At 41.8% G+C, this 23,876-nt stretch overlaps 1 protein-coding gene across 2 annotated transcripts in view; it reads left to right on the forward strand.

Moving 5' to 3' along the window:
* EPB41L4B (erythrocyte membrane protein band 4.1 like 4B) overlaps positions 1-23,876 on the forward strand; it is a 180,049-nt gene that overhangs the window by 99,287 nt on the left and 56,886 nt on the right. For both annotated transcript variants that reach the window (XM_054192140.1, XM_054192141.1), the window contains exons 16-18: positions 4,452-4,633; positions 10,178-10,293; positions 19,710-19,835. In XM_054192140.1, coding sequence (XP_054048115.1) covers positions 4,452-4,633; positions 10,178-10,293; positions 19,710-19,835 — 424 coding nt within the window. The remainder of the gene's footprint in view (positions 1-4,451; positions 4,634-10,177; positions 10,294-19,709; positions 19,836-23,876) is intronic.

The raw sequence follows: 23,876 nt of genomic DNA on the forward strand, positions 1-23,876 counted from the left end.
TGTGAGATTCTAAAAGCAATTAAAGCAAGTTTGGCTAAAAATTCAGTTGGGTTTGGGCAGGGAATAAACACAAAGTCTTCTTTTTTTTTTTTTCCAAAGGGAGAGACTAAGCCCCAGAAATGACCACTTTGCTTAACATAGCAGTTAAGTCTTATCCCCCCCGCCCCGCTGCCACACTGATGCTTCATGCATAATAGCTGCTTTAGTTTGACTTCTGAGAGTCTCTCCACATTAATACACATACACTGTTAACATACACTTCAACAGTTCTACTGAGTGACATTTGGGAGCACATCTAAAGCCTGTTTTGATGTTGGAGAAGGTATTGTGATGATATGGTGATGGGTGAAACGTCTCCTGTTAGGGAGTGAAGTGGTTGGGGGAGCCTCCCAACACATTCAGCACAAAGCCCGCGGTGAGGATTGGAGCTGCCAAAAGTTGCACAAGTCACCGTCAGACTTGCTCTGAGCTGCCAGTAGGGGAGGTTAGAGAGGGGTTGTGGAGATGTTTGTGTAAAGTTTGAGGATTTTTAAATATTAGCATATTGCGGTGGTTTGGTGCAGAAGCAGTGTTCAAAGCATAGAGGTGGGTGTGGCAATTGTTGAAGTTTATTTATCACAACCAGACATAGAAGCCTGGGATTTTTTTAAACCACTGTTCATCTGTAGCAGGGAGGGTCTGAAATCCGTGCAGACTCATCCGATAGGCACGATAGTTTTAGCCTGCTTTCTGCTATTGCTCCACTGGCCTCCCACAGGGAGCTCACGGAGTCTCCGCTAGTGAAGGTGTTGAAGATTCAGTTCAGCCAAGCAGTTGGGGTAACACAGGCCAGTTTTGAGGGGGGAGGTGGGTAATTCAGTCTTTCAAATACCTTTCTGTTCTCCATTTTTCTGCGATCTCCTAACACTGTTGTATGTGTGAGTTGTCCACTGAGGCATGGTTTGGTAAGGCAGCAGGTGGCTGGAGCACGTGAATTGTAAGAATGTCAACTGAAAATAGCTTTTAAAGCAAAGGGTGAAGAGTATAAAATTGGGATAGAGGACTAGTAATATAAATAAAATTTTAAAAATGGAAAAAGTAATCAGAAAATACATGTTATTCGCCCTGTTCCTCAATATGCTGCCTGTTTGGTCCAAAGAAAGTAATTATATGAGTTTGACACAAAAAGAAATACCAAGTGTCATGTGAACTTTGAGTGGCTTTTTTGAAGGTTCAGCATGTGGTAACTGAATCCTCAGGAGTGCTTTATCTGAGGGATGGACAGAGAAGGAATAAATGTTTTCTTCCTTTACATAGTAGCCTGTAGGGCCCTGCATCATTTTGCTTGAAGGACGGGAGTTGGTTGTATAGGAAGCAGCTGGAGCTTGTTGAGAAAACTACACAGGTAAATAACAGAGGAAAAAGAGGTAATCTGCAGGACAGCCAATTGACTATTAAAAGGTAAAACAAAGGTATAATGTCGGCATACTAGGAGGGTCAAAAGTCAAATACAAGAGAAAGGATGAAAACTGATACCTGTCCATGTATGCACATAGTCTGAGGGCACTACTTGATGTCTGGGGAACAAGTATGAAAATGTGGAGGGCTTAGGATATGGTCAGAAAGTTGGTTCATTGAAAGCAGTGATTTATTTGCATCAATGGATTGGGAAGGATGCATGAGCACATTATCTATTCGGGTAAGCCAGATAGAAACAAGCAATAGAAAGAAAAGATGTCTTGAACGGAAAAGTCTCAAGTCTCTAGATTTAAGACAGTGGAAGAACAGAAAAATAAGTGAAAAACAGATGTGACATCACTGCCAAATAATGATGCCACCTTGTAGAAAATGCACTAAGATGTCTAATGTGCCCCTAAATTATACAGTAGAGAGTACACAGGATAGGGATTTGGCCTACTAATGATATTTTCAGTTGGGTACTGTCAACTTTTCTAGTAGATTGGCTCAGGGGCTGCTGCAAGCACTGTTGTTTATGGTTGTTCAGTAACTCATTGGTCTAGTAGCGAATTAGTGCAAAACTCTTAGGAAGGAGGGAGGGAGGGAAGGTATGGGTAGGAAAGTCCTCCTCACTCCAACCTCATATCCATCAGAAGTGAAGAGTTGACTGACCACTGAGATGAGTTTGCCTCAATATCTATCCATTGCTGTCAGCCCTGGAAGAGTGCTGGTGACAGCGTCCTTTTAAATGGACCAGCAGTTTCAATATGGATTTCACATCAGAGTGCACTGCGTTGGCATTGACAACCTGACTGGAGCGGTGTCACTTAACTGTCTTCAAGGATTTCAGTGCACACCGGAACATCAGCTTTGCTGGACTAGCTCTTTACTTCTTTGAATTAATAGTCTCCCTGCATTTTGCATGGCACGAGCACTCCTCTCTGGACAGTCAAGAAATATGTCTAGAGAATTTGGTGTATCTTTGACCTCATGGCAGAGGTGCTTTGGCTCATTCAGTTGCTCGGGTCATTCTTATTTTAGCATGGAAGCTACCTCATGGCCCATAGCGATATGAGGAGTCAATGTAAGGATTTGGTGTGATCTCATTCATTTTGAAAAGGCTAGTCGAAAATCTGCTAAACCAGCCTCCCAGTAGGTGAAATGAAAGCAACTCCCAAGCATGTGGGGTTTTGTGTCTTGAAAAAAAATTGAATCATAGACTAAAAAAAAGAATGTGCTGAGGCTCCAGCCCAAAACTGATCTTATTTCCAGTAAGGGTTTTAACTGCGTGAACAAAACCAGCTATCCTCTCAGTCAAAAAATGTCACTTCAATCCAAGGAGCTTGGAGGGAGAGTGCAGGAGAGCTCTTACAATTAGTGTGCAATCTCATTAGCCTGTACCCTTTTCCCCCAGTAGGCACTTCCTTGATTTGATTATAACAGTGAAGATACAGTGCAGTTTCAAAAGACAGACCAGTCCTGGATTATCTGAGCTCACCAAAGCTGTCCCCTGTGGATCAGACCCCTGTTTGTATTGTTTCCTTAAGGCAAGTAAGGCATCAGAAATGACTTTATTGGCAGTCGGTGCTACATGCCGGGAACCTGCCAAGATTAATATACACAACATCCCCTTCCCCACCTCCTGCTTTCAAAAAGCAACCAGCATCAAAGTGTTATTCAATTACTGCCTAGTCAGAAACTTCATGTTGTCAAAATTTGTTACTAAGCCGACAGCGGTTATTAATGATGCACCAAATTGCATGCTTTAGCATATCTTTGGAAATGATACAGATGTGTTTATTTGCAGATGACTGGTTAATTTTGCTTTGAATCAGTAAGTAATCTGCAGAGAACATATGTAGCAAGTGGCTAGGTATAATTTATTCATTGTTCCTTTAATTATTCTGTTTGTCTTTATTCCATATTGTCGGATTTTCAGCTGCTGTTAGTAACAAAAGCAAACTGAAAACCCAGGCAGCTGAAGATATAATTTCTTTAGCGTTTTTCAAATGGGCAGGGGATTCATCTTTTCTTGGAATGAATTGATTTACTGCAACTACTGTCTAATGCAATACTACAAAATATGATAAAACCTTGTAAAAATTTTTAGCCCTGCTCTGAGGAAAGCACATTCAAGTCATTTGCAGTATGTATGTAGGATTATCTCAGTCTTTTTTGGTTGATGGCATGGAAAGAAAATATCATTTCTAGAAATTCATCATCATTTCAAAGAATAAACTGAAACATCATCACTTAAAACTACTGATGAAAATCAACGGTGTCATTTGACACCTCTGAGTTAGAGATGATGAATTAAAATTTCAATGTCTCCATTTCTCAATATATTGTAGACTGACAACAGTTATTCTCCTAACTAAACATATGAAAAAAAAACAAACCCAGTTAGTTTACCAGCACAGGTATGATTCCTTTTTGACCAAGTGCTGTTTTGTGTGTTGCTACCTGTAAAACTTTTTCTTTCCAATGGGCTCTTTCTCTATTTTTTCCCAAGTCATGTATTTCTCATACAGCTATTTTGCACCATAAATTTGGAGGCTAAAACTTTCTCAGGAATGTAATGTCATTCTGGGACTGTTCCTTGGCCTGCACTTCTGATAATTTCACTTTAAAGGAATTATTGTTTGCTGCCTGAGCACTTTGCTGTCCCAGGTGAAATTGCAAATTCCTGCAGGACAAATTTTGATGTTTTTGAGAATTGTATTCCGTAAATCAGTCAGAATTTTACTTGGCATAAGAGTCTAGCAGAGATTGTGTAGTGTGTAAAATCAAAAATAATTCTGGTATTAAAGTCATGCCAAACAGGTAGAGACATCCTTTTTCCTCACCTTATTAGTCTTCTGTTAACAGAAAACTGTAAAGATTTGGGATATATCTCATTAAAAATTTTATTTACAAAAAAGCTATGCATTTTTTCCCCAATAAAGTTTGTCTCTCCAAAAGTACAGTTTGTCCTACTGTTTACTACTCTAATTTGAACTGAATTTATTTTGTAGCTATCCCTTGAACAACAGTGATCTGCATCAGTTCAACATTGAGGAGAATGGTGGAGCACCATATACCACAAAAATGCCTGCAAGGCACCACCACCACCACCGCCATCACCACCACCATGCAAATTACGGCGCCCTTGCTCCGGACAGCAAGGACCTTGTTTCTGGAGTTCCAAACCCAAACAGTAAGTCCACTGCAGTGAATGTCATTTCAGTAACTGTGCTGCTTTCAGATTTGTCTCTGGCAAGCAGGGAAAGGAAAAGAAAAGAAAACACGCGTTTCAGTTTTTCTCCTTGAAGAGCATGCTTCCTGTTATTATTTGCTAGCTTTGTACTATGTGCAAATGAGACAAGATTTGCAATTTCCTGGCTTTGCCATGGGGTTGCAGGATTTGGTTGTAGATTGGTGTTCCATAGCTGAACAAATACCCAATTAGTCACAGATACTGAGTCTCTAGCCACTTGGCACAGGCTATTTTTTTCATTGTTACTATTTATTTATATAGTTTCACAAACCTCTCCTCCTCTGACATTGTCTTTTGCTGATCTGCCCAGCTGGCCTTCAGCCCTCGTTGTTCGGATCTGACTTTTGCTTTCATGTCTGGGCACAAATGGCAGAAACTTTGGAGCATTGGACAAACAGCCTCTTGCTCTTAGTTTGGGTAATGGGAACAATTCCTGCCCAGGCCCAGCTATCACAACTTGAGTATGCTCACTTGCTCGGTGGAGCAATTCCTGGCACGTAGAAAGCAAAGAGGAGAGAAACCTGCCTGTTCCTGATGCAACTTTGGGGAGTTTGGGTGTAAGTCTCTGCTGCTGAACACGTACAGGCTTTTTTTAAGGGTACATAGCTCGGCCAAATGTTTGTAGGTTTACACAGGAACTGGAAGAGAAACATCCCTGCCATTCAGCGATCCTACTTCTTGCTCTCCAAATTTATAATCTCTGCACGCTGCAGTGTGCGAGATGCTGAAGCTGTGTAAGAATTTCAGAAGACGGGCAAACCAAGGTACAATCTATTACTTTCCTTGTCTCAAGGAGACGGTAAGTTCTTCCTTTGCCCAGTTTTTGCCTTTATAATTGTAAATCACTCTGAGATAGGCATCCATTATGGAAACTTTCATCCTGACCAGTTAGTCTAACAGCTTTCAAATTCCTGAAATCAGGATCTTGTAATGGATGGTGCTGGGTGACCTGGACTGTAGGCTGTCCCACCTCAGCAGTAACGCACAGGCATCTACTTGCCCGGGCATTTTAATCAGACCTTGTTTCAGAAACTCAGAAACATTTTCTTTCTTTCATTTTCTTTCCCAAGGAGATGGAGATAACAGGTTTTAGGAGGGAAGCTGAAGAAATAAATAAAATGCAAGGCATTGTAGACTTTTAAGGAAGGAATCCTAAGCAGTAATACGAATTGCTTGATGGGGCTTTCAATGAAGCTACTCCCTTAGGAGCAACCTCCAGGAGACGTGCTGTCTTTCATGACTTGTGTGCTCCACGCTGGAGTACCTTCACCCCGGGGAGACCGTGGGGCACTGCCTGCGTGGCCTCCCCTGACCTGGTGCTGCCCCAGAGGCCCAGGCTGGGCTGCTGGGCACTCCATATCCGCATCTCGGCTGTGGTCTGTGGCCACCGTCGCGGTGGGGAGAGCAGCACAGACCACCCACTGCTTGGCTGGCCGGTCACAGGGCCGCCATGAGCAGCAGCTGAGGGCTGGCGGCGAGGCTGAGCTGGAAAGCCTGGGCCGGGCTGTCAGCCTGGTGCGGCAGGAGGCGGTGACCTTTCTGGGGCTTGTGCCAGCCTGTGTTTTTCTTTCCCAAATTAGAGCTGAAGCATACCAGGAAATTCAGCCAGAGCCCACTATGCTTCTGCTGCTGCTGGGTGTCCTGGCCCTGAGGGCACTGCAGGCCCTACTGCCCCTCTCCCCCTCCTGGGGGCTCCCCCTGTCCTGCCCAGGGCCCCACGTCGGCCACCCCGGGGCCTCAGCCTCTGCCCCAGCCGCACTGCTGCAGAGCTCCAGCTCCCCACAGCCCTGCCATGGGCCCCACCGAGCCCGGGCCCACCTGTAGAGCAGGTGGTGATTAAAGAAACAACAGCAAAAAAAACCCCCACAGTACAGGGTGTTTATTCCAGCTCTGCGTCTCCTCTTAGGTCGCGCTGCTTTCCGACTCCTCCTTGTTGTGGAAATAAGCTTAGAAAAAGCATAAGGGCAAACACCAGGAGCAGTTCTGTTTGTGCCCAGCGAGTGTTATCTGCCAGATGAAATGTGGGGCCCAGGAGGCTGTGTGCCCCCAAGCCCCACACTACCTCACTGGCCTGCCCGGCCGCTGCCATGCTCAGAAGGGGACTTGGGCAGCCGAGACATGCACGTAGCACCTACTCCTGGAGGCAGATTTACCTTTCTCTTCATTTTGTCTGCTTACAGCTGGTTCACGCTAGCTATGTGATTAGAGGAAAGGGGATCGGGGGTGGTTTCTGACACGTCCTAATGCCAGTAGCACTAAATGCCAATTCCCAGTTTCTCTAAGGGAGCAGAAAGGGACAGGGGCAGCTCCGAGGGGACGCTGTGGTGCGGGCACACTGGCTGCATCCAGCTGAGCTCTTCAGGCGGTTTTGCATCCCATGTGCTGCTCCATAAGCTGGATCGTCTTAACACAGGTGTGCTGTGCTAGACCTGGCGTGCTCAGGCTGCTGCTTACGCCATTAAAGCGGTGATGGTGTAGATAGGACTGCTTCCCTTAAAACGCTGAGTCAAAGTTACTTGCAGTCTGGGGTGACAGGTCTGGGTGCCTTTTCAAGGTTGGTGTTCAGTGGGTTTGTTTTGGTTTTCATGGATCCTTTTAAATGCTGCTCAGGCTATTTCAGCTGAGAAAACCATCTTGTAGAGAGTCTGTGGAAAAGGCTCATAGTGTGTGTGCCGAAATGGTTAGGAGCATGCTGGTGGTCCATCCCTTATCTAGGAAGGCAGACATGGCAGAGCGTGTGGGACAAGGAAACTCAGGCTGAGAGGAGACATTATCAGCAGCCTGTGTCAGGAACCTGGGGACAGGGGGGACTGATGTCTGCGTCCAGGCCATGTGGAAAGGCCACTGCTGGTAAAGTGTTTCTAGGAAATAAGTGGTCGCTAACCTGGGGACACTCTCGGAGAAGAGGGTGCTTGTGACCAAAATATCTCAAGTGGAAATGCCTGGAGAGCCAAAAGGTCTCATGGGGAGAATACACTCTCCTAGTGGAAACTTCCTCCTGAGGCTGACAGGGGGAGTGAAGCTGTGCACACTAGCACTTCAGTTCGGTTACGGTGTGGTTTTGCCAAGGGACCACGGGCATTTTGTGACTTAGTCCAGTTCCCATGGACTGCAATCATCTCTGAGCTCTGAAGTGGTTTTAAATTCATCTGAAGTAGAACATGGAGCGACCCATGTATCTGTACCCAGCATCGGGTCGAGAGAGGGAAAAAGTGTCTGCCTTTCCTCAGCTTACACCTGTTCCAATAAATTCCAAGATGCCAGCACAATTTGCAGGACATGGGCAGGAGAGAGGGAAATGACAGTATGCTCAGCCAAGGTTCCCTTTAAATATTGGTGCATGTTTCTCAGCAAACACACGGCCTGGGATTTTGTTATAGAAAACAAACCGTGGCCAGACCTGCCTGATTTTTCACATTCCAAATAATTTGTCTACTTCAATTACTGGAAGAAGTGAAATATGGTGAAACAAATCTGACGTGTTTATGAAGGCAATTCAGCAGAAGATGTCGTTTTCCTGCAGTCAGCCTGATTATTTTATTTGCAATGCTGCCATTCACCTCAGAGCTATTATACACAGATTGTATCTTTTTATGGAGCAGATCTTCCCCTGATGTATTTGCAGACTCCCAGTCCCAGGGACCACTGTTTTCAAGGGCAGTTAGCCTTACAGTGCCAGTGCTGCTGCACAGAGAGGGCAAGCTGCTTGCTAAGCCTAATTGGCATGGCAAAATCATGGATGGGTTGCCAGGTGCACGTGAGTGGATCCACGGGCAGCAGCTGGGGGCTATCACCTAAAGCAGATGACAAAAAGTATGCAATGTAGCTTGCAGAATATTTATGATGGAAAATGGTGAATGAGGGGGCCCAGCTCGCCTCTTGAACTCTGGGCTGAGTTTGCAGGATATCACCCACAAAAAGACAACCTTTATTCCTGAACTGCTAACTACAGAAGTCCTTGTGTAACCCTGAGCAGAGAATGGTATAATACAGGCTGAGTTTCAGACTGAAAACAGTGCTTTGAAAAACACGGTGCTGCCAGATCCTTTCTTGAAATGAAAGACTAGTTTTGCCAAGACTTAGTGCTGTCTCAGGAAATGTATGCCTTCTCTAGGACTTCAATTTTTTGCCTTTTTTTAAATCTATTTTCTTGGGTTGCGTTGAAAGGCTAAACTGGCTAGCTTGTTTTCCAGAGCTCTCCCTTTAAACAAACAACAAAAAAAACCCAAACCAGCTTGAAAGTCAGTTTTAAATCATAGCAAACTTGAACAATTGAAATAAGGCACTTTTTCCCCCTCTGTTCTTTCTCGACAGGAAAATGGAATGACTGTGTTTCTTCAAAAAAAATTGCCCCATCATCATGTCATGTCTTACAGCTGTGGTAATTTATTCCTGGATATCATTGGGCAGTTTCACACTCTCACATCCATGGAAGCAGCTGTGATGTGAGAAATGCCGAACTCTGGCATCACTGACTTGTGATGTGAGACCACCAAGGGGAGGTCAATGCTGATATTGTAACCCCTTCTAGGACATTATTACCTCAGGGTCTGATAATGTTTCACCAATGCCAAAACAGCTTTTTGCTTATATCCCTATAAGCTGGCTTTAGCAGTTTGTCTCCAGTCAGCAAAGCCCTTAATGTATATTTAAACAGCTGCAGATCTTGAGTGAGTAATATTTAATATTCTTAGGACAGTTTAAGAACCTGATCCAAACAAAACTGCAGTCAGTGCAAAGTTTTTATTGATTTCAGTGGGCTTTGAATAAGACTCCATAGATTACCAGATTGTTCCCAACAGTTACTACCTAGAATCCATGGCAAAAAAAAAAATAATACACGAGAATGTGGGGATTCGATAAATCATCGCATGATGAAGCTCATTTTTCTCAGAGTACTTGCAAATATATATGCCGCACCATCCCCAAGATGTTGGCAGAGACCTTTCAGGGCTGTCTCAAAAAATATTTTTCCTTGTCTCTCTGTGTCGGTGGTTTGCTCAAAATCTCTGTTGACAAAGCACAGCAAATTCCTGACAACAATCTTAAAGAGGAAAGAGGCTCACATATAAATAAAGATGTCTGAGAGAAGCCAAAAGCTATACTCTGATCTCTTTACACATCACATGTTCTGAGAGTGGCACCTTGGCTGCATAAATAATCCCTCTGGTGTCAACTGAGTTTTAGAATATAGGGGGGGTGGAAGGGGGAGGTAAGGAGAGAAGTATCTAGCCCAAAGCTGGCAAAAGCCCTGCTGAAATGAAAGGATGGGTGAGAAGAAGGAGGGGGAGGAATTGTTTGCTACATAGAAAAAGGAAAAATGACCTGACAGACATAATTATGAAGCATTTTAGATGGTCTTACAGGGAAGATGGTTTGCTGATCGCAGTCTTCAAATGCAGTTCAGTGTCTTGCTCTGCAGTTCTTCTGTAGCCTCCCTTCAGACTCTGTTTTTTTCTTTCTTTCTTTTGGGCATCTTTTTAGAACTGAGCTCAGGACTTCCCCTTCTTTATGATGAAACTTCTCATCTGAAGAAAATAGAAACCGAGAGTGTGAAGGTAGTTGGACCATGGCCAGCCCTGCACGTCAGCATGAACAAGGTATAGCATATACTTACATACTTTTACATATATATGCTGGAGAGCCCCTTTGTCACTTCATATTCAAAAGCTGCTGCTTTTTCACTGTCAGTTCAAATCAACATTCATCTGCAACTGACTTGCTTTTTAATCACCTCTCACCATCTCCTTATGGGCCCGGGGTTTGGTTTTTAGATCTAGCATTTCCTTCAACTTTGCCTTTTAAAATTTCAGAAGCTTCTGCAACAATGTTATGATGTAGTTTTAGTTTAGTTGTGAAGAGTTAGTCATCTAGGCAGCCCAGAGCTGCAAAATATATCAACGCTTTAAGTGATAAAAAAAAAAAATCTTGTTTTTCTACATGAGGAGTCCGTGTTATGCCTTAAACCCCCCATGGCATCTGACGTTAGTGGGTGTTTTATGAGTGAGTTTTTGCAGGGGTGGCAACAAAACAGCCGTGTCCCACTGTTTCTGACAGAGATCAGAGGCCACCAGGTCAGTGGCTCCTTGTATCCATGTGAAGCAAAATCCACTGTGCCAGCACTGTGGGTTGCCTTGAGCTGGATAGAGCCACGGAGACCTGGAGCTCTGCTTTGCAACCACATCACTCCTGAGCTGAACCCAGTGAAGTCAATGAGGGCATTGGCACTGGCTTCAGATGAGGTGGGTCTGGGCCCCCAGTGATGATACAGACCTGTTAAAAGAAACATGGTGTTTTGAGAGTTTTCTGTCAGTTCAAGGAAGAACTCAATTAAATTACTTACCTGGGTTTACAGACAGCCTTTTGTTACTGTTATTATTTCAACAAGCATTAGGGAAATTAAAATCAAACGGGAGATGACAAACTGTATAAAAAATACAAGCACAAAGGGGCTGTGTATATATATATATATCTCTCTCATAATCTTTCTTTTCTCTGGATGAGAGAATCCAGGACATGGTAGTCAAGGCGGAATATCTGTGAGCCAGGTGTTTCTGATAAAAATAAAACCTTGGAATATTTTTTTTCAACGTTCTAGTTAATTGAAGTTAATCCATAGTGCAGTGGATTTTCTGTCATGAAGATTTGCTTGAAGAACTGTGATGAGGGTGTGTCATGGGGTGGTGGTGTAGTTCAGCTAGGGACTGCAGTCCTTATGCCTTATGAATGTGGTCATGAGACAATGACCTATGTCATGACTTTTGGAGACTTCTGAATGAACAGATGAAGGTGTAATATTTATATTTTAGACTTTTTTCCCAAATCTTATCAGCTGTGTTATCAGCTGTGAGGAGCTGTCATTTTGTGTGACTGCTAGGTTTGAGTGGGAATAAAAAAATCATAACTTAAAAGTTAAATCAAAACTGGAGTGAAATGGAAAAGAAGTCATCCTTTTCCCATGGACATTTCTCAAGTTCTTCTAGAAATACTCTTAACTGGTAAAAAGTACAGTTTTTAATAGGCAAAGCTAATTAAGCATTGACATAGTTTGCCAAAGGAAAATGCTCCATCTCTCCATCCAGTAAATAGCCAGGTATTGTGAGAGGAGCGCTGTAGTTCAGATGTAATTACTGATACTCTGTCTTAACCCCATCTGAGAACATTCACTTAGGTGCAATGTCCAAAGCATGCTTTAAAGGATGGTCCTACACTGTTGAGCTTATTGACAGCTCAGTTTGGCATGTATATAAAGGACTAAAGTGAAGAAGTGAGAGGATTCTCTCTCCATGTTGACCACAGTGCACAAGTGGATAAACCAGTTTGGCCTGTGTTGCATGAAAGATCCCAACAGATTATCTCAATGTGATCTCAAAATCAGTAGATTTATGGTCTTTTTTCATTCTTTAAATGAAAGCTTAAAACACTTTGGTCCTGTGTTCCACCGCAAGTAGTCCCAATAGAGTCCCTGTGACTTCTACCTGGCAAAACCTGGCCTCTCATCCTCTTGCTCTTCTTTCTTCTCTGAAAATCCATGGAGAGAGAACTCAGCTCTTCTATAATTAATAGTTTTCTTTGGCTTGTCCTGACAGCTCTAGAATCTTGTCCGCAGTCAGATGGATTATTTATTTAAGGACTAATTAGCAGAACCCAGTATCACAGCAAGTCAGTGCTTCACAATAAATGCAGCTGCACAGTAAATGCAGCCTGTGTCTGCTGTGGTGAGACTTCCATCAGTCAAAGTTTAGCTGATGAAAAAATCAATGAGCACCAGGATCTGCTAAATGCTTCTGTTTCTGTCAGAAGCTCAGCAGAAGGCAAGGCTAGAGACATGGGCTGTCTAATGAAAACCCTCTCCTGGCAGTCATAGAGGGTTTGGGTTTAAGAGCTGGGCAGCAATCCCATGAACCGTGGTTACCATGTGAATGCAAAGCAGGCCAGTCCCTCAAAATGTATTAAAATTGCCATTTTGAGACATCTGAAAATCGTACATGCTCTTGAAACATTACCAGAGTCACCACTGGAAAGCACCTCAGTGATCAAGCCCTCATATTACAGGCTGTGGGTTGTGACTGACAAATCATTCTGAAGTTCTTTTGGCCCCTCGCTTGTGGTTTCTTCTTCAAGCACCATTTTCTGACCTAGATCCTAGTGAAATGTGTACACAGAGCTCATAAAGCTAAAACAAACAAACCACAGGGCTTTGAGCTTTGAGCAGAGTCTGGAGTCTCCTCAGCAGATGGCTTCTCCAATGAAAGAAGGGGACATGCTGCAAATGTTGGGCTAACCCTGGGCTGAAATGCTGTGGAGCATCGCCCAGCACGAAGGCAGCAGGGGCAGGTTAGACAGGATTTAACATCTCTGAACTGTAACAAGCATTTTTCACTATGAGTGTAGCCCTCAAAGCTCCTTTGGTTATGGTAGTTAACTAGCTACTCAGTCCAGCAGCAAACAGATTTTAATAAGCAATCTGTGTGTCTAGTTTCTGGCAAAAAATTGAAACATTAACAGTTCTCCTGCACCACTGCATTGATTTCTGTTCTACTAAGTGCTTTTTATTCCCTAGTTTTTCATCCTCTGAAATATTATGTTTAACCAAAACCAGTGAAGCAGTTATGAAGCTGCTTCATTTGCTCTATTTCTGAAAATAAAGCAATAGTTTCCACATCTATTGTGGAGTCACAACTTTCACTCCCTCTCTTCCTGTTGCTAATTATTATTTTTTCAAGCAAACTGCTTTGGGGCTGGAATTTGTCAGGCTTAATAATCAACCCATAGGAGAATTAACAAGAAATTGGGTAAATTAGATTCAGCAGTTAATTAATTTGATTGTCCGCTACAGCAAACTTCGTCTCATGGGAATGATGAATGGATGTGTCCAGCCTCTTTTCCAGAGCTGTTTGGTACGGTGGACATGTGTGTCCACCTACTGAATGATAAAAGTCAGTTTCAACATGCATTTCATACCCTTTGGTGCTAATGGACTGCTTAATCTCCAGGAGAGACAAGCCCAAGAGTTGTAGCAGTGAATGTATTTCTGCTTCTCTTTCTTGCAAGCCTTTCTTTAGAAAAACATGTTCCCCCATCCCCCCTTGCTACATGTGTGTGTGTAAATATATATATATAAAATATACATATATAATATATATAAAAATATATATATAAAAATATATATATATAAAAAAACATATATAAAGCCAAGAATGTATTCTTAGCATTTCTGAAATCTTGGGAGTCCAGTAATTACTACATACAGATGGAATTATTACATAAAAAGAAAGAGTACTAATACAGTTCAAATTGTTTCTACCCCTTTTCCTGGTGTTATGCTCACCCTTCCCCTACAGCCCTGGGTTTTAAGGTTGGGACTTCATTCTGGTGAGGTCAGAGTTATGATGGTCATGTTCATGGTTTCTTCCTCCTCACTCTGGGATCCACTTTGGGTCCTTTTGTATGTTTGCAAACATGCTTTTACACCTTGCTCTTTCTTCATTGATCCTCATCTTCATGTGACACCCAAATTTGCTGTACGTGGTGGCTTTTCCATACATATGCTAGACACTATGTCTTCGTTCTCTTCACTGGCCCTAAAACCAGTTTTGTCCGGGTCCACAAGTCCGCTTCTTTAACTGGCCATTGGTGAGTTGTTTATAATGATGGGGTCTCTAGGGACAGCCTGTACCCCTTGCGTTATCACCCCATGCCTGCGTTCCTCTACACCACCTCCTGTCTCTCCACTTCTCCAGGCCTCTGTTATCATACCAGCCCCCCTGTGTTGCTTTATACTACATCATTGTGTTAGAGTCATAAATATCTCATTCTACAAAGAATAACTGCTTGTGTTACTCTTTTCTGTATAAAATTGTTGCTGTTACAGCTAAGCCTGGTAAAACAAAGCTGTAGGCAGATCAAGAAAGGTTCAGACAGAGGAAGCCTCATGAGCCCCGATGGCTTTGCAAACTCTGTTCAAAGCTTATGGCCTTTTGCTAGCATGGTGATACCATATTACAGGGCTACCCAGTTACACTTCTGACTGCTTGCAAATGATACCACTTGCAAAAAAGCTGTGGAACCACCTGCCCCATGCACTACTGCAAAGCCTAAAGCTGCTGCAGTTCCAAAATTCATTTGTGGTTTTAAAAAAGCCCACAGAGCCAACTCACTCTGTTGGTTTATCCTGAGACTTTTCTGTGTGATACACTGATCAGAAGGTATACCCCAGGAAACATGCCTACCATGACCCAGTAAGGCTATCATGAAGATTGGCACTGACAGAGGCAGGATCTAATAATATTGAGCAATAGCATTTTATAAAATAAATTTGATGCCAGGAACTAAAGAGCTTTGTTCCAAGGATATAAGCATAACAATATTTATTGGGAGTTATATCTGTCATTAGACTAACTGATAGTTGACCTGAGGAAGGTCTTGTGTATCTGACAGCTTAATGAGGGTTTATTTGTTTGCTTATTTTTCCAAATGTATTTTTCTAATAAAAGATACAGCTTCTGCTTGCCAACTTTGCCTCAAATAGGAATAACACATAATCTTACAGGTCTTACCATTATGGTGTCAGTTCATAATTGGTGTTAGCTATCACATGGAAAAAAAATCAATAAATCTCCTGGTGGAAAGGGGGTGAAAGAATCTGTAGATTTTCATGCACATTTGCAGATGTAGTTGAGTCCCAGGAAACCAAAGGGTGTGACCTTACATAGCTAATGTGCATTCAGAACCTATATGTCGGTATTGCCTTCATGAAAATTTTACCTCCCACTAGTAGTGATGACTAGCAATGAAGAATAGACCTGTGTTCCTAAACAAAATATTGATTCTATTCTTCGGACATCTCCAGCTAAATACTACTGTTTGGCTAAGAAAAGAATGTTGATAAATTCACAGAGGCAAAAGATCATTAATCTTGCTCTTAGTACAAGGTTTGATGTGGAACGAAGCATGAATATTTTAAAGCAGAGAGAATGGAAATGTTAAGTACAGGAGTGGTATTGCTGTGTTTCATGCAACTATTTTTATATTCTGTATGTGTACTTAATATTCAGTTAGCTTTGCAAACCAAAGCCAGTGTCATCATTATCTGACACTGTACAAGTCTGCCTTTGGTTCTAGTATCAGCAAATGTAATTGAATTCAAAGTAAATGTTTGGGAGGAGAAAAACAAACCTAAGACCTCAATTGTAAAAACACAAAAAGGCATCTAGTTTTATGTGTATATATATCTGAGCTTGTTCAACCCACTTCTATCAAACCCATTTAAATGCAATTCTCTCTTCTCTGGAAAAATAAAGTTCTGCATCAATGGTGAAAGTGATGTGAACACATTGCTATTTTTTAGCACCAGCAGAACTGGAGATGGAAAATTGGAGTGTTATCGGCTATCTTAACTTAATGGGTTTTTTACTCATTTCTAAACCTTTTAAGATGAGTTTAGATTACAGTTTTAAGCAAGAAGATTATTTCTTTCAAATGCAAGTTCAATCTCAGACATTCACTTGAAAGTGGCATCTCCGATTCTTTGGAATTTCATATGAAGAAATTATAAAATCGGCAGTTTCATTAACATTATGCCATGTTTAGTTTTCTAATGACTTCTACATAGAATGCTCTTAGTTTATAAAGGAACATAAAATTTTAATAACTGCCAACCTGGTACAACATTTGAATACCCAGCTGCTATCTTTATGCTTCACTCATCACTGCAAGTGATAAGGATTCTGGAATTTCTTTATTATACAGCAAAATGAAATAGATTGCAGCTTTCATTCTTGGAGCAATAGTATATAGAGATTCCTAATATAGGCAGGTTTTAGATCTTTGATTTTTTTATAAACTAGTGAAAGGCACCGTAGAAGGTACTGTATGGTTTTGTATAGTCCTGAAATATTTTTGGCTTTTGATGACAATTACAATTTAAGAGTTAAATTGGGGAATGAATGGGCTTATATGTAAAGTTTAGTGGCATTAAGGAGCAACAGGAACTTATATAGATGCTTAGAAGTGCTAATAGTCTGCAGTAAGGAGGTACTGCTTTGTTCTGTGTTTTCAGTTCACTTTTAGTCTGGATCTTCAGTGCCACTGACTATATGTGTAATAGTCTCACCTAACCAGCTATGTGAGAGCAGAATTCAGTAATGATTCAGGATGTGCTGCACTGTGGCAGAAAAGTCCATTCCTGCCAAGGCAGGCTGGCAAAGAAGCCTTTCACATATGTTCAGAAGCTAGAGGAGGTTTGGGTCAGGTCAAGCACTCTCAAGCCCCATATGGGGTTTGTGTGCAGTCAGCGTTTCCACTGGGGCAGGGGGAGGTGGTGGTCTTTGGCTGCTGGCTCAGCATCTTGGTGAGCAGGAAGAGGCCAAGCAGCGACTGCAGCAATGTCTGCTCTTCATGTGTGATCAGTCACTAAAGGTGCTGCTGCTCCTGCTGGGGTGCAAGCAAAGCAAATTTTGCTTGCTTGAAGATGAAACCCTTAAAGCATAACCCAAACAAGGGCAAAAGCAGAACTGAATGACCATGAATGGCTTTTAAGAAGTTTGCAACCTTCAGCAGCAGCAGTAGCAGCCTTCCCTTTTCAGCCACATCAGTGAGTATCAGCGTTTGGACCTCTCAAATTATGAGAATCTCAGTGTGAGACTTGCACATCAGATCCCACACTGGGGACAGTCTCCATTACATGGAGTCATCTAGTATAATTCTGAATACAGCAGGAAATATAGACCTTTTGAGAGTTCCAGCTACAGGGCTGCCCCAAGGGCTTTTATGTTGCTCTTGGCCAATGTGGAGAAATTGGGCAGGGGAGGAAGAGCATAAGGAATGAAAAATATCCACATGCATCTGAATAACAGATGGATGGGACTTTGGAACTTCTTGAGCTACAAAACAAGCTTGTGTCCTAAACAAGCATCAGTTGTCTTGATTTAGCTGGTAAAATACAGTTGCTTAATCTTGCTTGACTGAAATGATATTTAATTAGTATCCAGTGTTAAAACAAAGGTGGGATTTTGCATGACCTTTAGAAATGCCACTGCTTAGTGAGTTGTTCTTTCTGCTCTTAGAAATCAATACACTTAGAAGTTGACAATAATAGCAGCTGTTTTAAAGTGTGTAATAGTGCACCGTGGCTACTAGGACTATTGGTGAAGGAGAAGTGGTTTCTTTACGGTTAATTTTGTCCTTTTGAGTATCTCTACTTCTCAGCTTCATGAGTACCCCAGAAAAGACACGTATGGCAAACAAATATTTCATAGTTTTTTCACGTGCTTGCCAGAACTAACATTATATTCAAGGCTGAATAGATGACCACAGTCCTATAAGCTGCTCCAGCTAGATGCTGTCACTTCTCATTTTAAATATTTTCTTTTTCCCTTAGGAGGAAAATGGGGAGAATGAAAAGTCCAAAGATATCTTCCACTAAAAACAGTAAATGTGTCCTGGCAAATAAACATGTAAGAATTAATAGAAATTTGCCAGAGAAAAAAATCTCATGATGAGCAATCCTTTAACAGACAGTTGTTCAAAATCATACCTGGCGGCTATGGCATTTTGGAAGCAGAAGTCTGCTGGACCAACTTTACTTACATATGAGAAATACTTTGCAGTTTCAACAGAGTTGTGCAGAGGTCTGGCTCTTTCCCTCCCCAGTGTTTGCTGAACAGTTTCCTCAGTCAACCTAATTGCATTTGTGATTTGCTCCACTTCCAGAAAGCGTCCCCCGAATTTTTGATGTTCCCTTTTGTCTCTGATTGATCAGGGACCTGAGAGAAAAGTCAGTAAGATTGTAGTTACCATCAGCCAGTGGGGTGCCTTGGGGGAGGGCAGAAAGAAGGATAAAGGAGGTGAGTTTTGAAGTTAAAGGGCTAATCATGTGGTAATTTCAGTAGCTAAGAAATGACCGGTTCTGTCTTGAAATACTTTGCCAGAGGTGAACCTCAAAGATGCGCAAAGATGCGCTGGTTTACTGATGCCATGTACCTGTTTTGGCTGAAATCTGAATGACAGCGTTAAACGTCTGTTCTGTCCGGGTGTATGTGACCGCTCACTCTTCACCTCAATGAGAGTGGAAAATAAATGCATAATCTAGGCTGTTACTCAGTTATAATTCAGATCTCATTTCCAGGAAGAATAAGAAAGTTTACAATGGCTGTTATGCCATTGTCCAATTCTTCTTTAAAAATATATAAGATATTACAGTTTGATTGCTTAAGAGTTCACATTTACAGTCCTGGTCTCATTCATACCCTGTTTGTTTATACATTAATATTACATTGTCCTTTTTTTTTCCATTTTTGTTGTTGGTTTCTTTTTTCTGCATGGGAAGTTTATTCGTGCTGGCATTTCTGCTGGATGTACTTTGTTCAAGGCACAAAACCTTTAGTTCATGTTTGAACAGGTCACTAAACTAGCTGTCCTGAGGCTTTAGATTTCTGATTCAGATCACTGCATAGGTAAAGGGCTGACATCAAGTGGAAACAGCAGCAGCAATGTTTAAAATCCCTGGATTTTTCTTTTCTTTCTGATGAAGGAGATTTTGCTTGGCTTGCAATTACGTGAAGATCCCTTCAGATCCCTCTGGATAAACTTGCAAAGCCCCTTTACATTCTCAGGGTGGTGTAAGAAACCAAAGTTCAGTATAGTTGAGTATTGTGAACCTTTCCCTCTTTTGCCTGCTGTGGGATATTTTGAGGCAACATTTTGCTTCCTCAGTGTGGTCACAAGTTTGGGCAACCACTCCAGGGCCTGGCTGGGCTTTTTCCACATATCTTCACATCAGTTTCTTGCTTCTATTACTCAGGCTTCCCAGAGGCTTGTCTTGTCTTTAAAATATTATCAAGTCATTAAATATTTTGAAAACTTTTTATTCTAAGATGTATCTATCAGGGAACGAACATGAAAGTTTTATCCAGTATTGCTGAATCAAGTTGTTACAAATAAAAATGTGACCTTTGACCATTTTGTTAACTTATCTAATATATGTCACTGTGCTTGTTTTTTATATTAAATATAGGGTGAAGACAAGAAAGTAGCTGAAAAGACTCTTCATGCCCCCGTGTCACCTTCATCTGTGCCTGACCATATGAAGTGCAACATCCTTAAAGCTCAAGTGGAGGCTGCTTTTAGAGTAGGTGCCCAGGTAATCTGTGTTTAGTATTTCACCTTTCTACTTTTGGCATAGCTTACATCAATTTTCCAAAATCACGTCATTCCTGAGGAAGCACTTTATTTTATCTCAAGTATCCACATTGACCTAGCTTTCTCTAGCTGCTCTGCAGTTTCTTCAGGTAACTCAAAATGATTGATATGATGGAAATAAGAAATTTGTCTGAACTGACCTGATTAATAGAGCCAAGAGAGGTTGAGAAAATAGGAGAGAAGGCCCCAGGAAATCTCCATGTTTTGATTTTGTCACTGTAGCTTTCACTTACTTTGTAGCTGAGAAACAATAACCTCCAGAGTTTTCTGAGGCTACACACCACTCATGGAAGCTGTGGTTAAAGCTGTTCTAAAGATAATAGCTATGCATCCAGATGCAACCTTTATTTTAGGGATTTAACTTTAGATGTCTGAATGCGAAATGTTAGCTAGTCTATTGTGCTTTTAACTAAATTTTAAGCTGCTGTTTTCGCTGCTTGGTCAGTGTTTATATCGGATACAGCCTGTTTCAAAATCAAGTTTTATAATGATGTCATGCAACTGAAAACTGCTGTTAGATGGCATGATTGTAAAAAGTTGATTTCCCAATCAGAGGTAAATCTAAGTGAAACCTAAAATATGTGATTCTTTTCAAGAGTTATTTGTGGGCAAAAGATAATGCCATTTGTGCCAAAAAATAAAGCCAAATAGAATGGTTTAGGAACAGGAGAAAGATTGGTCTGACTCTTATCCCAAGTTCCTGTGGTATTCTTGTGCATGGTATTCTCTTTGAATACAAATTATGTTGGTGTTTCCATTGCTTTGTTTCTTTTCACAATAACATATCAGGTCAACTTGCCCTGCAAAGGGTTTTGTTAACAGTCATCTTTGTGTGTTTGTTGTTCCCTGGCAGATCTTTCATCTGAGAGCTAGATTACATCTGGTCTAGCTAGACCTAAGGAAGTATCAAAATTTGGTTATGCTGACTGCCCTAGATTTCAAGAACAGAAACCATAAATTTGACAGCATGTGGGGGGAAGGAGGTTGGGTTTTTTTCTTTTAGTTTTTGCTTAAAGCATTTCTCTCACCTCTCTGAATGTTGTATCAGACGTGTTTTATGCAACATGTTTCTTGTTTGATTGCCCTTGGGTTTGCCCTCTGCTTTTCCTGTGTGTCTTTTCTACAGGATGTCATGGTGTATTTCTCATGTTTGGGTTTTCTCCTGAATGTGCTTAATGGTCATGTTTGACTGCATAGTTAAAGACTGGAAGCAGCGTGTGCTGCTGCATAGAGAATACACCATTACTAAGGCAAGATAGGAAATGTGCTTAACATATGCATCTCTCAATTCACCTGCCCTGCCTTAATTTTTCACTCTGAGGCTTTCCAAGGGAGTTGCTTTCTCCTGGGTTGCTTTTTCATGCATGCCATAACTGTATTCTTTAGCTCCTGCTATGTTGTAAATAAGTTTCAGAGCAAGCTGAGCATTCCATTTTTCCTTCGTACCTGTGTTGTTTTGCACAAGTCTTTACCGGTCAGACTGGATTATGTAGGTGTCCGTAGACTTGTCCTCAATGAGAAAAATCTTATGATATCAGAGGGAAGGAGGGGAAAGATGACTGTTGGAGGATAGCATGTATCGTGGAAAAATAATGCCATACAGTTCAGTTTGAAATCCCTGAAGCTTTCAGTGCTAATGAAGTATGGTTTAACAGTTATAGCCAGTAAATTAGGATGTCACCTTAATCTTGGAAATCCTCATTCAACTCCCTGCTTATCCACAAAATTGCCTGTGCAACTAGACATGAGTTCTTCTGCACTTGAGCTCCCCTCCTGTCAAGTATGAAAGATTAGCCTTCTCAGATCTCAAAAATCAGTAGGCAGAAACCAGGCAATGATCAGTCATTACAGTAAGAAGCTGTGGCTACACAAGTTCTGGGAAGGGTAGGCAAAAGGTTCATGGTGAAGGAATGACTAGAAACACATCATCTATCACCTAGAAAATGGGAGGAGGGAAGGGGCCTACAGGAGACCCTATTAAACCACCATATCAGCATACCATAAAACCACCCAGTTATCTTCTCTACCCACCACCACCACGCCCCCGAAACAACTAGCTGAATACCAGTAGCTAAGCCATTTCCCAGTGGCAGTTCAGTCATATTCTGGGAAAAGCAAGCTGGGATGGCATTACGCTGCTTAGAGGCACTTACTGCATCCTTTTGAGGGAGCGGATAAGAGATACTTTCTTCACGGAAGACAACTGTTTAACTCCACGTATCCCTCCAGGGCTGTGATCCTGCCTCTCTCTGACCCCATCTGACATATCCTGCTGCCCAGTATATCTGGAGGACTAACCGTGTTATCCTCTGCCCAATTCTATCTTTTGATGCCAGTTCCATATTAAATTCCTGAGAAGTCCTGCCTTCTGGCCTTATTCTTAAGACTCCGATTTCTCATCTCTTGTTTTCTGTGCTGTCATATTTCAACTTACAAGGCAGCCAGGGCAAGAAGTATATCTAGGTTCTGTAAGGCACAGCCTATATTCCTTGAGCTGTAAAGCAAGGCAGGCTGATTTTCCTCATGTACAGCATAGATCTTCCTTTATTTCATGGTATCACAAAAAAAGATGAGGATTTGCTCCTCTCCACTTCGTAAAAAGAAGAAGAAAGAACCAGACTCCGTCTTATGCACACGCTATTTGAAATGAAATGTTCTTTTAAAGGCCCCAAAAATCTATGGTCCAACTCGTCCTTTATGAAACTTCATGGGGCATCTTCATTATGCAGTTAGGTGTAAAAGCATGAGAAAAATATTGGTGCACTGTAGGATTGGATCCAAAATTAACAAACTGTTGCTTGAAATATTTGTAACAGCTCTCTCTCTAAGCAGTAGGAATATTTTCAGTACCATATGCTACTAACATCAGGATGTGACAAGTTTATGAAGGCATCTCCTGCATGTAGTAGAAGAAGAAGCTGTTCCTTGTTAGTTCTGAGAATGGAGTGAATGTTTGCAAGTGGAAAATATAAACTGGGACAGAAATTTTCTGTAGTTTTCTTTCTTTATGGCAGCTAGACACCAACACAAGAGAGAGCCTTAGAAATGAATGATTCCAGTGCTTATGATTTCAAAAATAAAAACAGGGGAAATTATGCATTTGAAAATATATTCTGGAAGATGGTCTCTGCACACTGCTTCATTTCACAATTATGCTGAAGAGCAGTTTATCGCGTTCCTAGGGGGCATTACACCATCTCCCATGGCTATAGTCCTGACTTAGAGACCAAAAAGTTGTAAGTTGATGGTGCCGATCACTGAGCCCTGCATGTGGTTTAGAGTTATAGAGCAGCAGGAAGCTAACTCGAGTGAGTTTGTTTATTTGGTGAAGATAGAAATATTTATGTGCCATTCTGCGAGCTGGAGAATCAGAGTACAGTGTGCATGGGGAAGCTGGACGCTGAATCCAGGAGCACGCTGCCGTAGACACCACAGGTGAGAAATGTGAGGAACCCACACACGACTGTGGGAACCTGTGGTTTGCACAGGGCATGCCATACAGTATCTGTAGGTCTAGGCAAACGAGTAGTGTTTCACAACACACCTTTCAAACTCTGCCGCAGGGATCTCACACCTTCTTGCTGACAGACTGCGTATCACAGTTCCCACATAATTAAGCTCCAGGGGAGCACTAAACACTGTGAAGCAACTGACATCTTCTTTTTTATTTTTTTCTTCCTTTTTTTTGCATTTATTCCAGGCTTCATTGAAAGGGAGTGGTATAAAGCAGCAGTAAGGAGCTGCCAGAATACAAAAGACCAGCTCTCCCTGGCATTTAAACCCCTTTGCAGCTTGCATGAGTCAGTGCTGATATGCTGTGATTGAGCAGATGACTTGTTAGTATCACAAAGAATCCCTTTTGCCAAACAGTTCATGGCCCAACTGATGGAGGAAAGATACCAGCAGGTTTTGGTTGCTATTTATATCCACTTTGGCTCCAGGCAAATCCTAATTATCCTTATAATTAAGCACAGGCTCCTAA

Source organism: Rissa tridactyla, chromosome 2 (genome assembly GCF_028500815.1).
Source record: "Rissa tridactyla isolate bRisTri1 chromosome 2, bRisTri1.patW.cur.20221130, whole genome shotgun sequence".
NCBI classification, from domain to species: domain Eukaryota; kingdom Metazoa; phylum Chordata; class Aves; order Charadriiformes; family Laridae; genus Rissa; species Rissa tridactyla.